The sequence below is a fragment of the Camelus dromedarius genome, chromosome 25 (assembly GCF_036321535.1).
Source record: "Camelus dromedarius isolate mCamDro1 chromosome 25, mCamDro1.pat, whole genome shotgun sequence".
NCBI classification, from domain to species: Eukaryota; Metazoa; Chordata; class Mammalia; order Artiodactyla; family Camelidae; genus Camelus; species Camelus dromedarius.
Window position 1 is genome coordinate 10,480,975 of NC_087460.1, and position 19,026 is coordinate 10,500,000.

Sequence of the window (19,026 nt, forward strand, 5' to 3'; positions counted from 1 at the left end):
ATTTATGATTTATAAATATATATGAAAATTGAGGGTGCCCACTTAAATGTCCTGAGGAATAAAGAGATATAATCAAGATGTTTAGAGAATACTGAAAAAGAATACCAGTTAAGATGCTGACATTCAATTGTCCTTGCCACCTCTGGAAAAAGAGATAAAAATCGAGACTACAGAGGAAACCTAAAGCAAGCTAAAATTTCATATATAATTCTACCCTATGGGATATTAAACATCACACTTTACAAGGCCATAGACGTTGCACATGCTGAAGCATGGAGAGTGCGAGCATGTAAGATACTTTAGAAAACTATCGCCTCGGTTACAAAGAAAATCTCATGTTCAATAATTCCCCCAAAGATTCAGCTTCATCTTATTTTATGTAAAATATACTGTAATCTTCATTTAACAACCCATTCCAGATTCCAATAACCTCCACTGCTAAACATTTTTCCCCATATGGCTTCAGGAGTACATGGTATTTAAGCATCTATCTTCTTTGGAGCTGAAAAGTTGGTGAAAGATCTTATTATGCTAGCAGCTTTTCATATTCTTGATTATTAATCATCCTTTAACCTCATTGTAACCTGTTTCTTTAATCTTCTCCTCATATTTAATTTTCCAACTATCTTATCTTCATAACTCAGTGCAGTTCTTCCTTTGTAACAACAGTAGCTCACATCAAATTGTGGGCAAGTGTTTTCAATTCCTGTAACACCCCCTGACGGTTCTATAAATGGGTCTCCTATTTACAGATGGGTAAGCTGAGGCTTGGAGAGGCTGAGTGACGTGCCTAGGAACATACAACTGGGATGCAGCAGATTAAGGGCAGACGTCAAACCTATATTCCTCCTCATTGTGCTCCTTGACATGCCTCTGAAACCTAGGCTCCGGTTTGGGAGATGCTTAGGGAATTTGCAAGAACTGATGAGACATTTTCTCTCTATAAACTAATATTATAGAAGGTGAAAACAGCAGATGAACACATCATAAGTCATATATGACTAACATGCCATTAACGATAGTTGGAGGGCAGGATAACACTCAGTGTAGCAGAATAATGAGAAACACACAGAAATTATTTAAAATACAATGTATGTGTTAAAATGAACGTAGGATAAGCTTGTATCTTCAGAATCACAGAGAAAAACTAAGTTGTGGTAAAAATAAAAGGCTCTGTTTATTACTTAGTAGATAAATTCCCAGAGGAAAAATCAAAAATTTTTAAAAAAAATTTTATTTCCTCAAAATATGTAACTTTTTTTCAGGTCACTGCAGAAATCCACAGTTAACTGAGAAGATAAAGCATTTAGCATGTGTAGTCAAATGAGCACGTGACCTCTATTCCAAAGGTAATGGTTAGTTTAATAACTACCATTGATCAGATTATTGAAATACCTAGCAGACTATCAGCTCAAGATCAAGTGACTTTTCCTGAAAATGAAGCTCAAATAGATCCATTTTGGAAGGTGAGAATCACCAAGTGATTAGGAAAACAGGTCTTCGACTCAACCAGGACAAGACGGTAGTTACAACAGATGTCCCATCTACCAAAAAGAGGGAGAAAAAAAAAAAACACTCAGGATGTGCAGGGTGACAGGAGGAATTAAGACTTGGGAAGTCACTTGGCCACCACCTTGTAGCTTTCTGGAAAGCACGTTTGGGATTTCTTTGTGTGTGGAGTATAGACAGCCAGTGTTTTAAAAGCTCACCGGTTCATGCTGTGCCTCTTTGTAAGATTCCAGGAACATGAGCACAGCTTCTCAGCCAATATCCATGACGGATGCCAGCCCGTTTTATAAACATAAAAACAAGCTCAAGCACTTTGATTTGTATTTAAGATTTACATTAAACTTTTTTTTATTACCTAAGTATTCAAAAATATCAATTACTCTGTGATCAGGGCAGAGTTTAACGGCAGCCTTCGCTCACCAATAAGAACAATCCTTTGTATTTCACACTGAATTATAACGTGTAAATACTCCATTAACCATATTAGTAGATGTATGTAGATGTGTCAACTTAAACTCAAACATACAACTACACCATCTCCCATGAGTTAGCAACAAATGACCTAATCCTGAGGTCTATTTTGAGACACATATTTCACAACTGTTACTTAATCACACAGGGTGATTGCTGAGGCCAAATAAAAAGACATTCTCCCTTCACCTCCCACAAAGAAAAAAACTACCAGTAAAAAAAATGCATGAAAATAATCCCATTTCCAATTAGCAGTTGAGCTGTGACTCCCAAAAGGAACCCAGTCTGGAATGGCCTAACTGAGTGAGCTTCCAGTGGTTCCCAGATGGAAGTATCACCACTTCCTTACCTGACATTTCGGAAAGTACAGGGGCATTCTTGGTTGGAACAGTGACCAGGGACACCACAGGACCACGGAGCAGAGAGTGGCTGCCTCTAGTCCTTGCCTTTACTATCCTCACTCACTCCAACCACACTAGCATCCTTGATGTTCCTCAAACATAACAGAAAAGCTTCCACTGCAAGGTCTTTGCACTGCCTGCTCCCTGTGCCCAGAATGTCCTTCCTATACATCCCCCTGGCAAGCTCCTCCACTCTCTTCAGGTCATTACTAAAGTCACACTCTCAACAGGGCTGTCCCTGTCCACCCTGTTTAATTTTCCCTATCCTTGTCTCCTCCCCATTACACACAAAGGAGTCCATAAATCCAAATTCTGCAAACCTCTTACACTGCTCCACTTTTTCTGGAGTGTTTATCCTCTCCTAATGTATTCAGTATTTATTTTGCTGATTATCTGTTTCCCCAACTAGAATATAACCCCTCCATGGGAAGGAGTTATTTCTGTGTTTTATTCAGAGCTGCATCCTAGGGCTTTGTACGGTAACTAGAGTATACAGAATAATATTTGTTGAGTGAAAAAATGGGGAGCAAGGATGCTAAGTGTTTTGCAAGGGTGTCAACTGTACCTCTGCTGGTAACTTACCAGTATCTGCGGCAAGAGATGAAACTACACAAACAGCATGAAAGTTACAGAGCTGACTCTGTCTTACTCTGCATTTAAAACTGAACTATGAAGCTTGAAGCTCAGCTTTTGTAATGGGACTACTGGTTTACAAAGGGATTTTTTTACAGAGCACAATTTTTACTTATTATTCATAACCTCCCTTCTTAAATTTTTTTTTCTAATTGTTCCTGACTATACCTCTTCTCATTCTCTGTACTGGTTCCATGTGATATAACCCCACTCAAACTCTTCTTATATTTTATTTAGTTTCTTAACAATGGTGAGTACACCAGCTGTAAAAAATTTGAAAAATAACTTGCTCTTAAGTTCTTCCCAGTTTCCCCTGACTACCTTCTTCTTTACATAGTAAAATATTAATAACTTTGTATTCGTATATTACATATGATCAATTAGAAATACAAAATTCTACATTCATTATTTATAAGAATGAAATACTGGCACACAAACACTTGTTAAGTGACTAAATGGTTTCATTTTTAAACTGTTAAAGAGACAGCAAAGCATGTAATCATAAATATAAACTCCAATCCCATGTACTCGGCAAGAACACGTTGTGGAAAGAAGGGGTTCTTGTAGCTCAGACCCTTTTTCATTTTTTTTCCCCGAATAAATGGCCACAGAAAATACTGGCTTATAAATTGTAAACCAATTCAGTAAGATATTATTTCTTTGTGTCTCCCAAAGCACGGACACCCCTCAGTGGATTCACATGCAATACTTACAGGCTTTAAAATTATGTTCATACGTATGGTTGACCTTCTCACCTGTAAAACACAGATAAACCTGCCCGTTGAAACTAACACTCATTTTTAGTGTTAGGTGTGGTTCCTTTTTCATTCACCTCTCCACCCGAGCAAGGGAACAGGTACTAGTCACTCATCTCATCTGGTCTAATATGTAGCTGTTGGTCAGAATGTATTTTTATTAAGTGGTCCATAGACACAAAAGAAGCATCACGTTCACTGCCATGAGGTATTTTAAAGGGTTAACAGGCTTGACCCCATTTTTTTTGTTTTTTGGTGAAATGTGAGCAATCTATCCAAAGATATTATTTAAGAGATTTCAAAATCTTTTAAAAACAAAAAAAGAGAAGAAAATCATTTAAAAAATACCAAGTGCCTCTGTTCGAACTGCTATAATAAAAAGATGGCATTGTTCTAAAAGTTTTCAGAAATAAGAGCAAACTAACAATGTCTAAAACTTGCTTTTTTCCCTTGAAGTTGCCTACTGGGATTCCACAAGCATAAATGGAATGGGAATTTATTTTTCCTTGGTGGTATTTAAATTACTATTAAATGTTATCATTAGCACATTTTATGACATTTCCTGCCCCCTTACTAATCTGTGTCATATTTGATATTTATGTTTACTAAAACTGATTTTCTGTTTTTATTAATAGGATGGCTTTACTGTAGACGATGCTTTACTGCATTAGTAATAACAATTTTACTTAAATATGGCTTTGGTGTACTCCTCTGCAAATAATCTTTGAATTCCTAAGAGTCTTTTATTTTCCCAGTAGCCCAGTTGGAGAGTTTTTAATATTACACTGAATCATAACAACACATGCTGGTTAGAGCCTAACTTAATACATGCAGCTTAATGTTAATTTTCCAACTTCAAATCAGGGATCTAACTATTCTGAGATGATTATTTATCTCAAGTGTGACTTTGTTTTAAAACTAGTAAAGTCCACAGCTAGAGATTTTTGCATCAGAAAAAACTAACACTGTGGAGTAAAAGAATTGAGCAAAAGATCTGGAATCTTTACATAACTGCAAAAAAATATTGTTGAGAAGAAAAAGGTCTATCGATAAGTTTTGAGAGTCTAGGGCAGAAAACAAAAATGCACAGGTGAATTCACAAGTGACTGATGCAGGAGATATATTAACTGTGTTCATAATACAATAAATATGTTGGATGAATATAATAAAAAGCTATGCTTAGGTCCTAATTCATTTAGAGAAAAGTTATCCACTAATACGGATATTATGGGCAAAAAGCCCTCAATAAGCAAAAGGAACTGCTTTAAAGTAAGAAACAAAACTCTAAATGCCACATTTCTTGCTTCACAATGTAACTTCCACTGCAAAATGAATTTCTTATAAATACCTCGAAAAGGGGAACATACAGTTAATCATCAAAACAGGTATGTTACGATGGTAGAAACGGAAATACAGCAGACAGTATCAAACTCGATCGGAGCTGAGAAAAAAAAGGAATTGGGTGATAAAAATCACAAGGGAATAAATTTAGGCGCCTACAGTGTTATAAAACTTGTCTTTCCTCTTAGAATGGTGAATACCCTATAACAAGAAGTCAGTGCTATAGTTTACAATACTGGGAAATGAGCCGACATCAAGTATCTGAATTTTACAAGTTGCAAAGACTGCCAAATTACAGTGATCTGGTGAAAGTCAATTCTGACAAAAGTTAATGCTCATTCGGAAGCTTTAGAGACTCTAAGGTCTATATGTGCAGCATTCACATGTGCACCTACAACTCTTTAGATGCCTAAAAGGGACGTGCCACGAATCAGTGGGAGTATCTGCTTATATAAGTGGATTAAAAAATTAAAAAGGAAAGGAAAAATACCTAAAGAAACATAGCTAATGCAAATGCTGTTTTAAAAAGATATGCTTGATTGGTAGAATATTGCTTTTTATTTTTCCTGTCCTTGTTTTCAAGATTTTGCCTTCCATTTACAATTCACATGTTTTAAGATTGATAAAAGCAAGAAATGTTAACTTTTTTTTTTTTTTTGGAAGTTTGGATGAGGTTACAGTATGTAATTTTGAGTAATAGAAGACATTCTCATAGGACCTGGAAAATGTTTTCAAACCAAATACAAAAATAAGATTTCAGTGACTCACGGTGTAATGAAAAAAGGAATACAATGGTCATTGAGGTTGGTCCAATTCTTCTTTATGGCTATACAATTTTTATGTGAAACAGAAAACTGAACTACATAATACAGTTCTATAATGCATATATTGATCAAAACCATTTGCAAAATTACTACTTTCAGCATTTTTTAAAAAATGAGATTCCTTAATAAATTATGTTTATGCAGTCAAAACAGCATTAAAATTTATTATTAGTCACTTAATGGAAGTTAATGGTGAGTTTATAAATGAAGTCCTGGCTTACACTGATACACTCTAAGAGCAACCAAAAACAGAGATTCTTTCCCAGAGTTCTTTGTATTTATAAAGTACAAAATAAGCAATTTTGGCAATTCTCAAATGTAGTTCTTCCAGATGCATTTAATCCTAAATAAACTTGTAGAAACAGAATATTTTTCTGCTAAGTCAGGTATGTTTAAGTTATCCATCCTACGCGGTAAAAACTATTCTGACTGAAGTATTCTATGCTTTATAAAAAGATTTAAAAAAAAAACAGTGAAGAGATAGAAACAGTGTGAAGAATTTTTGTATTTTTAATATTCTTGGTGGGGATTATTTTCAGTGACAATATCTCAAGTCTGCAACACAAACCAAAACAAAAAAACACAAAACTAAACTGGTTACTTATATTAAATACTCATTCACTGAAAATGGGTGCATTCAGAATTAAGGACAGAGATTGCAGATTAATTTACAAATAAGAAATTCTATGAGTAGATGGGTTATTTTGAACAGAGATTGTTGCAGAGAAGTTGTTGCTTAGGTTGTCTAGTGTGAAGCCAACAAATTTTTCCAAAGTGAGGGGCGCTCTCCCAAAGTACTGTACGAAATAAAATGGTCACTTTCAATTTGTACTGGTCCATGAAGGGTAGATGGTCTAAAACGTTTGAAATAGAATGCAATAACGCTTTCTTACAATAAACAGAAAAAAATGGACTTAAAATTATAACTTTTTATAAAGTTATAAATAAGGTAAGATAATTTGCAGGGAATATAGCAGTCTTTTTAACAAACCATGAAGTGTAATACACTCATATGCCAAAATATTTCATAATACTAAGATTAGCTTAGACATTTAAATATCATAAAAGTTATGACTGTAATAAAGTGTTAAGAAAGCGCAAATGAAACTTGTAGAAAAAAGCTTATTTGGGAGGAGTTTCATTCCATATAAAAGCTTAAATTTCCTTAAATTTAAAACAATAAAAAGTTCTTTTTCAGATAATAATAATGTACTGCTTTCCAGGGAAGATATTTTCAACTGCCTTAATATTAAAAAGATGATAATGAAGGAAAAACAGAATGCACACCATCAGTCAGCATTAAAATAAAGTCTGTATAATGAACTGGCAGATAAAATAATACTAACAGCACATTCATATTTACTTTTAAGACCAGAATTATTCACTAATATAAATTTCACTGTATATAAAAATTTAGGAGCACCAATTTTGATCAGTGTGAAATAAAGTTACAGCTAGATTAATGCTCTATGTAGCATTTAATTTTAATTTTCTATTTTAAAATCGTATTATTATATTAAAGCATATAAAATGTGCAATCAGTACAGCAGCTTCAAATCCTTTGTGTTAATTGGCACTGTGGTAGAGCATGAAACATCACTCTTCCCCAGTACCATCATTTTAAACATATCATCCTATAAAAATAGCAAATTGCATTAAATTTTATAGAAGACGTTTTCAGTTTCTCATAGAGGAAGAGCTATCAGCAGCCTCCACAGCAAGTGTCACAGCAAACAGCTTTGAGTACGTTCTCTGGTAAGAATACAAGATACAGCCTTCATCGGCTTCATGCTTAAAATATACAAGTAAGGAGTTGCAGACTTCCACTGAAAAACAAGCAAGCATGGTCCAACAGCTTAAGCTGTAAATTCTGATATTCCATACTGCCTCCAAGTTGAGATGTATTTTGCTACATTTCCTAGTTCTGTTTTCTTAACACTTGACATAAAATATTAATCCTAAGACTCTGATTAGACATTAACTACTTTTTTCATATTTTCCAAACTGCAGTCAGAATGACAGCTAGGTTTAGCAGTAACTGCAGTCCTGTAAACACCATCACTAAACCTTGGCTAGTTTCACACAGTGGTCGCTAATCTACTTTACGTGTTCTTTAGTTCAAAGTACAAAGATGCTTCTGTGTCTACTTTGTCATAAGCTCAACTTTAAAAAAAAAATATATAAATATTTTGGATACATTTTTAACAGATACATTTCTAGGTCTTGGAATATAAATATTGATGGGTAGACTGACTTCACAGTTTAAGTCAGAAAGCTTGTTTAATAGAGAAAGGTTTTAAAAGTCAATCTTTCTGTTCCCTTTTCTAATGAGTTTCCAAAGATGGAGAGCAATCTTACAAACTGGCAAATCCTCTCTCATCAGACATATGCATCTTATGTTCTCCAGAAAGATAAAACATATTTTATTTTCCAGCCTTGTTATGGAAAGTGAACCAGTAAGATTTGAAACTCAGTAATGAACTATAAAAATCTTTCCTTTTCTTTTTGTTAAATATAGCTAATTATGCCTCAAAGGAGGGGAAAAAAAAGTGTGAGAAATTAAATTTACTGCAGTAATAGTTTTTAACAGCCCTAAGAAAATATCTTATGATTTAAATTCTTGTATTCATCATTCAAAGAACTTGTAAAAATGTCATCACTATCACTGCTCAGAGTAAAGCAAAATAAAATGTTAGAACTTCAAGATTCATTGTTCAGCATTAGAAATGTTTTTGTGCTCGTGCTCTGTTTTGGATGGAGAAGTTAATTAGGAAGTTAAATACAACTGGCAAAAAATATTTCACTCTTCTCTGGATATGAAAAAAAATTATCTGGCCCAGGATAATATCTATAACCAATAATTTACTGGTCGGGTAAACTATTTTTTCTTTATTATTTTCCATATTCTTACTTAGATGCCTAATAATTTTGATAGACAAATATAAACCTATAAGTTACTTAGGGCTTTTTTTGTGTCTTAAAGATATTACATAATGGCCAAAGACCCGAAAACCAATGAACTACTTTTTAATAGGACTTAAATGGTTAAGCATTGGCTGTGCAAAACACAAGAAGGAAATGTGCTTAATGAAGAGGGAAATGAGAAAAATTATTTTCAAAGCTTGGGGAAAGTGTCATGGAATAATACTTGTTCAAAGATCATACTGCAGATTTTGTGTAATTAATAAACAATTAGATGGTAACAATTTGAGATGCACCTCTCTCTTTCCCATCCAGTACCTAAAATGATGCCTCTCACACAGCAGGCATCCAGTAAGCATTTTTGAATGCCTATATATGCACCCTCAAAGAATTTAATTTGTAAATAAAATTTTCTTGAATGTATCTGTCTATTTGGCATACAGATTTGGACTATTTTAATTTGCCAATCAGAGACATGCGCTTTTAATCCTAGACACAATTTCACTGAGATAACACACTTTCCACATAAAACTAAATACCACATCTGCGGCATATATAACACATAACACGGTGTTTTAGATGCATACCATTCCCCCATTTCCCTTCTGCAATTTTTAAGTGTTGATGAATTACTCCTAGCCAAAAAAGTCATGTTATATACAACAAAACCTTCAGTTTAAATAAAGGATAAGCTTGCTGTTAACAACTTGGTTTGAAATGTTAACAACCCTTAGGCTGTTAACATAACAACTGGCTATTAATGTGGTAATGACCAATTTAAGAGGAAATTGTACTCTGAGAAATGAAAATATTGGCAATTAGGACCAGGGTTTATATTTGAAAGAGTGTGATTTTTTTTTTTTTAAATAAGGTAACAAGATTAAAAGTTTGAGTCTATCAGAAATTAACTAAAAGTCGTATCCCCAAAGAAACATATAGACTCTTTTAGAGAAAGAATTTCTGAGATGAAAACTATTTAGATAAACTCCCTTCAGCAATACACTTCCTTGAGACTATCAAGTACCAGTTGAACATGTTACTCTTATTACCATGAGGAAGAATAAAACAAAACAAGGTTACTTTCTTTGCTCTCCACTAGACTAACAACTGCAAAACAGCTTCACTCACAACCCAGGCATTTCATCAGCAAATCTGTATTTTTGATTTCAAATATCCAGAGATTTCAAGAGGCTCTCTTTCAATTTGACTTAATTTTTGTCTTTACTGCTTATTAGAACACTTTAATCTTGCCCAGACAATATATAAACTCCATGTTTCGGAACTGTTACATGAATCCACTTGAGATACTGCAACTGTAAACAAATTCAAAGTCAACGACAGAGTCCAAAAGCCCATAACTATTGGTTGGTACCGAGAAAGCAAAACTAGGAAGCAATGTCAAATCACTGAAAGCAAATACGAACACGCTACATGTAAGTCAGGCTCTAGTTCACAATGAGCAGAGGAGAAATTTTTATTTCCAAGAGGAAAATTCAAAGACTGCAGAGTCTAAAAGAACTCTGGAATTCTGATGAGTGAATTCTGATAGGAATAAGTTAATTCTGATTAGCGGTGTCACCACAACTAGGGGAAAGCTGGGCTCCAGTCCCCTCCCCTCCCACTGCTGCCACCTTACAGGTACTCTGTGCCCTGGGAACACCTAACAAGTGGTCATGATTAGTCAGGGGGCGGGCAGAGGAAGCCGTCCTAAGGGGGAAAGAGGAGAATTTGATGAACAGTAAAGGATTCACCCTCTTGTTCATCAAACCCTATGTTCTCATACATAAAAACTGAATCAGACTGAAAATAACTAGGTTAGATATGAGGCAGCACCAAATTTCCTAGAAAACACCTCCCGAAATGACAGGGGAGTTACTGCTGATTGATAAATTTTATGTCATGGGGGGGGATTTCAAAATAAATCACTTAACGTCAGACTAGAAAAATGATTAATTGTATCAAATATGAAAACCCAAATGATGCCATATATCATTTCTCTAATTTGATAGATCCTACTTTATTAATATATGTAATCTGCTGCTGAATGAAGTCACCAAGTTCCCTGAAAAAGCAAAATAATTTTTCCCATTAGTCCATATGTTGAGGACTAAATGCTAGGACGCACTTGTTTTAGCCCCTGCTTCATGGCTTCAGAAGCAAGAACATCTACGCTGTCCTGCAACTGCCCAGATGTTTACAATTGGGAGAATGGCTAGCAGTCTCCCATAACGATGGAGGTCTTTACTTTGTTATTTTCCCATCAAACTCCCAGCAAGTCTGAGGCTGCTCATCGCTCAGTGCTCTCTTTTGCAAAGATCACTTGGAATGCCATGGGTTGGGGCGAGATGTATTTACACTTGGAGCAAGTTTTCAAAATTGTACCATAAACATACTACTATCACTTCAGAGTTTCAAACTGACTTTCTCCAGCAAATCTAAAAACAGAAAGATCGCGGAATTACTTTGTGCCCGACCTTCCCTGTCACTTAAGCGCTAATAAAAAATCTCGTATGCTGATTTCTACCAAATACATCCTTGACATGAACTGCCAGTTTCCACACAGGAAGGGGGATCAGCTAGCCCCAAGCAGGAGCATCAGGGAAGGCAAAGGGGAACCCTTGCAGACAGTGTGCTTTCCTGGCCCATTGCTTAAGCGATTGCTTGCAAGACAGGCACCTGGCAGGTCGACATCTTTCAGGAATGTAAGCGGGTAGCAAGGAAATGAAACCCCAAAATACGCTTACAACAGTATTGTACAAGGAATGCAGTCATCACCGGTGTGCAAGGCTAATTCCTACCTCAGATAGTCTCTGCGACAAAGGATAAGGTTAGCTTTAGTGTACAGGGTGGAGCCCACCTCTCCCAACCGACAGTCGCAGCAGGCACACTTCAGGCAGTCCTCATGCCAGTATTTGTCCAGTGCCTTTAGAAGATACCGGTCCTTGATCTTTCGGTTGCAGCCAGCACAACCTTTCGGCTTGGTGTCTGGCTGGACTGAGAGCATTTGTATACCTAAAGGAAGACAAGAACAGAAAAAGACAGCTGCGACTACAGGAAGGACTCAGAAGATGTCCAAAGACCTCCAACAAGTTAAATATTTCATATTGCCTTTTTCCAGGAGTGTCAAGACTTCGGAGGGCCCGGACTGCAATCAAACTGAATGTTGGAAACAAAGAGGCTCGAACTTTTAAGTCCTTGTAAATCACTTAGAAAGTCACATCCCCTAAAGTGGTTAAAAAAAATAATGAATTCACGTTGGACATGGTTAAGTTGATGTTATACACACAAAGTTAAGTAATGTTAAATCGTTTCATAGTGTCCTCACACAGAGAAGTTCCTTTTGGGAGAAAATAGGAGAACATGGCTAACAATCTAAAAGAAAGCTATTTCAGAAACTAGTCTGTGCACAGTCTGTAGGAGACAAAAATGAGTTTTTCTTTATTGGTTAAAAATGTCACTTAATATGTGCTCGATGGTGGAAACAAAGTGCACCCTTATAGGGCTGCACTAACCTAGACATGTTTGCTCCTAAGCAAACAGAACAGTTACCTGAAAAGCTCACCAATCCTACGTTACTTGTTTGCATCCGAATATTTCCTTCTGTGCCTCTGATATTTCAAAGTATTCATTGTGCTAAAAGTTTTTAAATGCATTTATATTCGCAAGCATCAGTCAGTGCCCGTATTGGTGGCAGATTTCCTAACTATGTACTACATACTTTTATATAACACTGAAGTATAGGATTATGTAATTTATTGCCATAAACATGCACTTATTTTATAGAGGAAAGAGAAAACAACAGAAGGCAAAGTCTAAATATATATAAAATTACACAAACATCCATATGTAAATATATTACATACATACATACATCCTAGACTAGACACAGGGATGTTTGTATGTTTCAGAAATACTTCTTTACTGCAAGTAAGGAGTCCACCTGGGCTCTGTGAGTGTTACAACTTGACTGACGTTTTTTTCAATGAAAAAGATATTTGCCTTTGAGTTGCTTCTTCTCTGCTAAGTATCAAACACTCAGCTTTCCAAAAAGCTGGACTGGCTATTCAGAGCTTCCTATTTATCAAATAACGTGCTTTAAGTGCTATAAAGGGCTGTGGACCTTAGTGATTCCAAGTTCCCTCGTTTTCCAAATGATGATACAGAGGTGAAAGAGAGGGTAAGGGACTCGCTCAGAGCTGAGTGGCCGTGAAGCACTAGACCTGGTGGCCTTCTTACAGTCCAGAGATCCCACTGCTGTATTATGCCTCAGCTCTTAGGCATAAAGTTTTAAACTTGGACGTAGAAGGACACAAAACACTAAATGTGCCTTCACTCGAAACAGTCTCGAGAAAGGAATGCCAAGCTATAATCTAGAGAAGTTTCTGCATGTTTCCTGCTCCAAAATAGCTCACCCTTCATCAGTTTCCTCTGGTGCCTGGTGATGCAGCCCTCCCCTCCATTCTCCATCATCTTTTTCTTTCTTAATCACACTGATAAGGGACATCAAGGAACAGCACCTTTACAGCAAAATAACTGTTTGAGCTACAAATAATACATGAATTTCATGTTAACAGTGCTGTGATGTTGAACTTCCATTAGAAAAAAAAAAAAAAACTTCTCTGGTGAAGTGATGGAGCAGGGAATCGCAGTGAGGCATCAGGAGAGATGCTCTTCGGGTGTGAGATGCAGCGCTGTGGTTGTCGGAGCAGCAGACCAGCAGCTGGATTTGTACAGGAGAGCAGGTGGTACTCCTAGAGCCTGCTTTCTGTTCCTTCTCTTTGAACGAGCTAAGGGGGCTACTGGAGATTAATCATCACTCTTGATGGCTCTGATGAATCTCACTCTCTAGAACGTCTAATAAATGAAGTTTCTTCGATCAGAACTAGTTACCAGCACCTGGCAGGGTTCCGCAAGGAATGAATCCCATTCATTCCAGTATAGAACATACTCAAGTGTCTCTTAACCAACTACCTGGCGGGAGGGAGAAGCTGCGATTTACTAAATGACATTCTGGATTTCCTTATTGAAAACATCCAGAGAGACATTGAGAACGGCTATTCTAATTATCCCCTTTTTGAGACTATTTTTTTTTATAACACCAAGCTGAATTTTTTTTGGGGGGGGGGGTCAGAACCCTTCTTAGTTGCAGCTCAGCTTTATTTCTCTGAGTTGTCTTACCACCACCAAGAGTGAAAGGTCAGTTATCTTTAGTCCAAATGCTTTGCAACCAAGACGGGATACCAACATTTGGCACAAGTCACCTACCCTGCTTGTCTTCACCAAATGTTTTTGTTGTGCTGACATTTACACTTAGCACTCAGAGGCCAATTAATATTTGAAACTCTTACACTCTGTTTGGCCTTGGGCGTCAAGAGGAGTTGGGTGTTTTACGCTCCATCCTGGTACCTCCTTGCAGGGGACATCATCACATTTCTCTTGAAGAGGAAATCTCTTCACTACAAGCAGGACCCAAGTTCACAGTTGCAGAAAAATAACTATGTTCCAGTCACCACGTTGCCAGGGACCTAACAGGCATAAAGCAGTCAACAGCCTCCCTCCGCCACCCAGCAGAAGATGTCTGGGTCGAGTTATGTGTTCGGAGCCGAGAAACATTTCACAAGTTGCTTACAGCCCATCAGGCCTCATAACTAGTTTTAGATTGGCATGTAAATTGTTCCGAGGGAAATTCTTATTGCCTCTGAGACCCTGCCATTCTGAGTTATTTGACAGTTTAAGGGAAATCATAATTAAAAAAAAAGACATAAATAATAGCCTGTGCAGTGCGGTGTGCAGAAATGAGGAGAACCATTTCATTTAAACTCTGGTGAGCTTTTAATTGCCTGGATTGCATTGTGAGGCGGCCTAACGGTTGATTGCCTCCATTATGTGCCCTTGTTCTGTGCCATTCATCCGCGCAGTCTCAGCTTCAGTAGTTAACACAACAAAGTAACCACAACTCCACAACACACAGGGGCTTGAAAAAATCATCATCATAAAAGATTTGCAGCACTTAGACACACCGTTTTTTATATTTTTGGACGAACTACACAGAGTGAATGGAAAACACTTTGTCCCCGTCGGAAGATTTCGCAGAGAACGATTTGGGAGAAGGAACAGGAAGAGGGGAGACATAAAGGGGGTTGGCAAAGATGAGGTGCCTCAGGAAGATGCTAAAATGGGAATGCAGGTTCTGCAGCTGGGAGCAGTGACACAGATTAAAAGAATTTGGCCAACACCGGCCATTCGATTGCCAAGTGGTACCAAACAAAAGATTTTCTCGCGTCCTGCCCATCTTCATCCTCTCCCTGGCACCCCCCCACCCCTCCTCGATTGGACAACTGGATTGGGCCTAAAAGCTTGTTTCTCTCTGTTCACTGGCCCAGAGCATCCCTACAGGCTGCAGCCCCCTAAGGGACAACAATGCAAATAGATGTCCCCAGATCTCAGGCACTGGAGCTGCTTAACTCTGTTCTGCCCCTTCAACTCCCAACCCCCCTCCCCATCCTTCCACCACCCCCCTTCCCTTTTTGAGCAATGGAGCTGGGAACCAATTTGATTCCCTTTTTCTCCAATGCAGCTGCAAGGCTCAGAGATACTGACATTTTTCCACTCTTATCAGTTTAATTACAGTTACCATGGCAGCAAAGTGCTAGTGCTTGGCAAAGGCCAACAAGAGATTTGCAAGACTGAGTTCAATTTTGATGCAGCTCACATGCAAAATAAAAAAAAAAAAATAAGAAACATACATACACTCTAACAAAGAATCCCTTGAGGAGTTTATGCTCCAGCCCTTTGTGGTTGTGTCTTTGCAGCCACACAGGGATGATTTGCAAAGAATGTAGCAGTATTTGTTGCACCTAGCAAGATTAATTGGTTTAAGCAGCAGTCTTTCAAAGCAGTTACAACAATATTTCGGATCTTTTCGAGAGACACAAAAGCAACGGAAGAGCAGGAAGGCTTCTGAGCAGCCGAGAGTGCCGAGCGCCGGCAAAGTGCATCTATGATAGATCGTAACCTTACCAAAACTTTTCTCCTTTTTCTGCATGAGTTGACTTAGGCGTGCCTGAGTTGCCGCAGCTTCGCATTGAGCACCCAGCCCAAAGGTGGAAGTGGAAGGGGGCCCCTCGGATTTAGCTCAAGTGCGGACCTGGTGCGCAGCCTACACCGCCGACGACCGACTATTGTGAAGCCACTTTGGGAGCGGGTCGGAGCGGCGGCGGGGGGTGGGGGAAGGGACGAGGGCGGCCAGACGAGACACCGCGCACACACAGAGCCCCCTCGCCGTGTGGCAGTTTGCAAAATGATGGCGAATGACAAAGCCACATGCTTCCCTAACTCTGCCCGTAATCCGAAAATCCCAGCGGCCCCTTTTAGCTTCGTGGTAACAAATGGATTTGATTAAACTGTCACATGCAGCGTCAGCATAGCATATCATGTTCAATATGAGAAAGATCATAAATCTGACTTGTATTTCATAACAGCTAGCTGGGTAGCCCCCGCAAAAATGTGCCGCATCAGTTTGAATCTCATCCTAGGGCAGAGGCACCTGGCTCCACGGAACCTCTCTCGGGTCCCCACTTCTCCCCAGTCTCCCCCTGCCCCGCAGATGGTCACTTTCCCATCTCGTAGGAACATCGTTTTGTTACTACGGCAGAGTGAGGGGAGGCAGAAGTGGCCACACGAACCCAAAGGTGGTCATTTCAACTCTTGGGGGAGGGGGCTGATGAATCCCCCCAGTAAGGGGAGGGGGCGGTCCGGAACCCACCTAAGACAGAATTCCCTTCCTACGGCCCGGGCCCGAGCGAACGTTGCCTCGTTCCAAACTCTCCCTGCCCGTCTCTCCCTGGGACTCGGGGGTGTGGATATGCTGCAGTTCCTTCGTGAACTTTGACTATTATCCACTCGAGTCGTACTTGAGACGTTCCGCGCCGCAGCCGCTCGGCTCTCCCTCCTTCCATCAACATCTTCCGCCTGCATCTATTTCATGTCTCATCATAAAAATAATGAAGTCTCACATGATTTAAACAAAACCGTCTCAGCAGAGCTGCAGCCCGAGTGAAAGTTGCAGTGCGGAGCTGGACTGCAGCTCCAGTTTATGCCTCATTAGGAGAGGCTGGGGAAGGAAAAAAAAAAATACCCACATCCGCACACGCACGCGCGAACCCTCAGACACACACACACCACAAATAAGCCGCCGCGTGTGCACCCAGTTGCTGCACTTACCTTCTCAATTAAGCGATCCAGGGGGAGGCCGTTCAGAAAGCACAGTGGCTGCTTTGTAGCGCTTCTCCTTGGGAAAGGTCAAAAAGAAGCATTGTTTGAAAAAAAAAAAAAAAAGAGAGAGAGAGGGGGAGGGAAATCTCTATTTTTTAAGTTTAAAATAATGAGGTCCTCCAGGATCCGCCACGTAATGGTGTTGACCGCATCTGAGCCACAGGTGTCCTCCTTTTAGGCAACTGCAGTCCGAGGCTGTCTCTCTCCGTCCTGGCTCCAGACAACTTACCCCAGCAGCACGCGAGGAGCCGAGCTGAAGGAAGCCCCGGCTCTCAGCTGCAAAATGCAATCCCTTCCCAGCCAGACATAATACAGCCAAAGAAAAGGTCACTCAGTTATGACTGAGCCGGCGGAGCCCAGGCAGCGCTTGTCAAGACCACAGAGAAGCAGCTCCCTTCCGATTTAAGACTATTTACCTCTCGCCCCCACCCCTCCCCTCTTCTCTCCTTTCCTTCTCTCCCTCCCTCTCTCGCTGGCTCCCTCGCTCGCTCTCGTGTGCCTGTTCTGCAGCTCAGTCAAGTACAGCCGCCCTCGGAAAGTGCAAAGCAGCCGCAAGACAGATCGGGCTTTGTTGCTAATTTCCCAGGGTGAAAATTTACAAGCCTGCGAGTGCAGTCAGCACAACCACACGCATATGTTACTCCCGGACGCCGGGGACGACCCCGCGCACACAAAAAAGTGACCTCTGCGGGAGTCGACTCGGGGAAGGACCCTACCTCCTGGACCCGTCCAAAAGAAGAAGTCCTGCGAAAGAGCTCCGGAGGAAAAGGGTAGGGTTCTTAAAATAACCGGGGCATTTTGGAATAGGTGGTCACGTTGAAAGCAAACTGTCTCCCAAAGCCAGTTATGAAGCTGCCAATTATGGAAATTAAAATAAAAGCAAGGGAATCAAAATGCTACCAGAATACACTGGGAAAGCACAGAACCCTCCCCTTTAAGAAATGTCTGGGGGTGTCTGCTGTCGCCCGGGCTCCGACTTCCATTAATGAACTCTCTAAAGTCGCTGCTCCGCAGGGCAGGTCTGCCACAGGAGTGGGGTCCCGCGTTGCCACTCTGGCCTTCCTCCCTTCCTCCTGTGGTCCAAGAACCAAACTGTGAACTTGCTCCCCATGTACCAATACTGAATCCCCTCCCACCCCCACTGAACACTTCCTGCCATTACTTTAATTCCTTCCAATTTGAAATTTGCACACTGGAGTGGAAAACACCCAAGAGCACCGAGAAACACGTTTTTAAGACTAACTTGGTCAAAGGGTCATTGAGTGTCTTCACTATGACTGCCCAGTTAGGCTTGTTTTAGAGGCCTTGACAGATTTCTTTTCTTTTTCTTTTTTTTCCCCCTAGAAATAGGTCCCATTCTCTCCAACCTCCTCTCCTCTTAACTTTCCTTTGCATCTGTAAAGGCCATGGCAGCTTTAACATCTCTTATTATTTTTCCAAGTTTTCAAACTTCAAAGTCATCCTCTCTTTTTGGCAACTATCAGAGCATCCCCACCAGATTTTAAAAAGCCCTGTCAGAGGTCAAGCTTAAAAATAGTCCAGATTTGAATGACACTGGCTGAAATGTTTTAAGGGCCAAGAAAGACTCAGTTGTTGAACTCCACAAAACTTTTTTTTTTCCTTCTCAGCAACACCAGTTTTAATCTAGTTCTAGTTTTAAAAAGAATCAGCACACCCCCACCCCAGCCCTGGTGAATATTTAGGCTAAATTCTGCTTCTCTTCCTAGAAAATAAAGGTACATCACTGATGACTTATTTTTATCCCTTCCCTTTTTTAAAGGCTTGTAATAAAATAGTATGTTGTTTGCTTTCTTCTCCCTCTAAAAGGCAACAAAACACAGAACTAACCTGAAAAATAACGAAAGTCACAAACGGCAGATTAACAAGAACCCCTTC

At 39.4% G+C, this 19,026-nt stretch overlaps 1 protein-coding gene across 5 annotated transcripts in view; it reads right to left on the reverse strand.

Moving 5' to 3' along the window:
• LMO3 (LIM domain only 3) overlaps positions 1–19,026 on the reverse strand; it is a 58,663-nt gene that overhangs the window by 37,499 nt on the left and 2,138 nt on the right. The window contains exons 1-3 of one of the 5 annotated variants that reach the window (XM_031444035.2): positions 18,979–19,026; positions 17,080–17,146; positions 11,655–11,868 (exon numbers count right to left, since the gene is read on the reverse strand). The exon at positions 18,979–19,026 is cut by the window's right edge and continues 393 nt beyond it. In XM_031444035.2, coding sequence (XP_031299895.1) covers positions 11,655–11,860 — 206 coding nt within the window. In that variant the 5' untranslated portion in view covers positions 11,861–11,868; positions 17,080–17,146; positions 18,979–19,026. Of the gene's footprint in view, positions 1–11,654; positions 11,869–15,876; positions 16,502–16,621; positions 17,024–17,079; positions 17,147–17,846; positions 18,229–18,978 lie in introns of those variants that run through there. The other 4 variants (XM_010988854.3, XM_010988856.3, XM_010988853.3 and 1 more) reach the window with 4 other exon arrangements.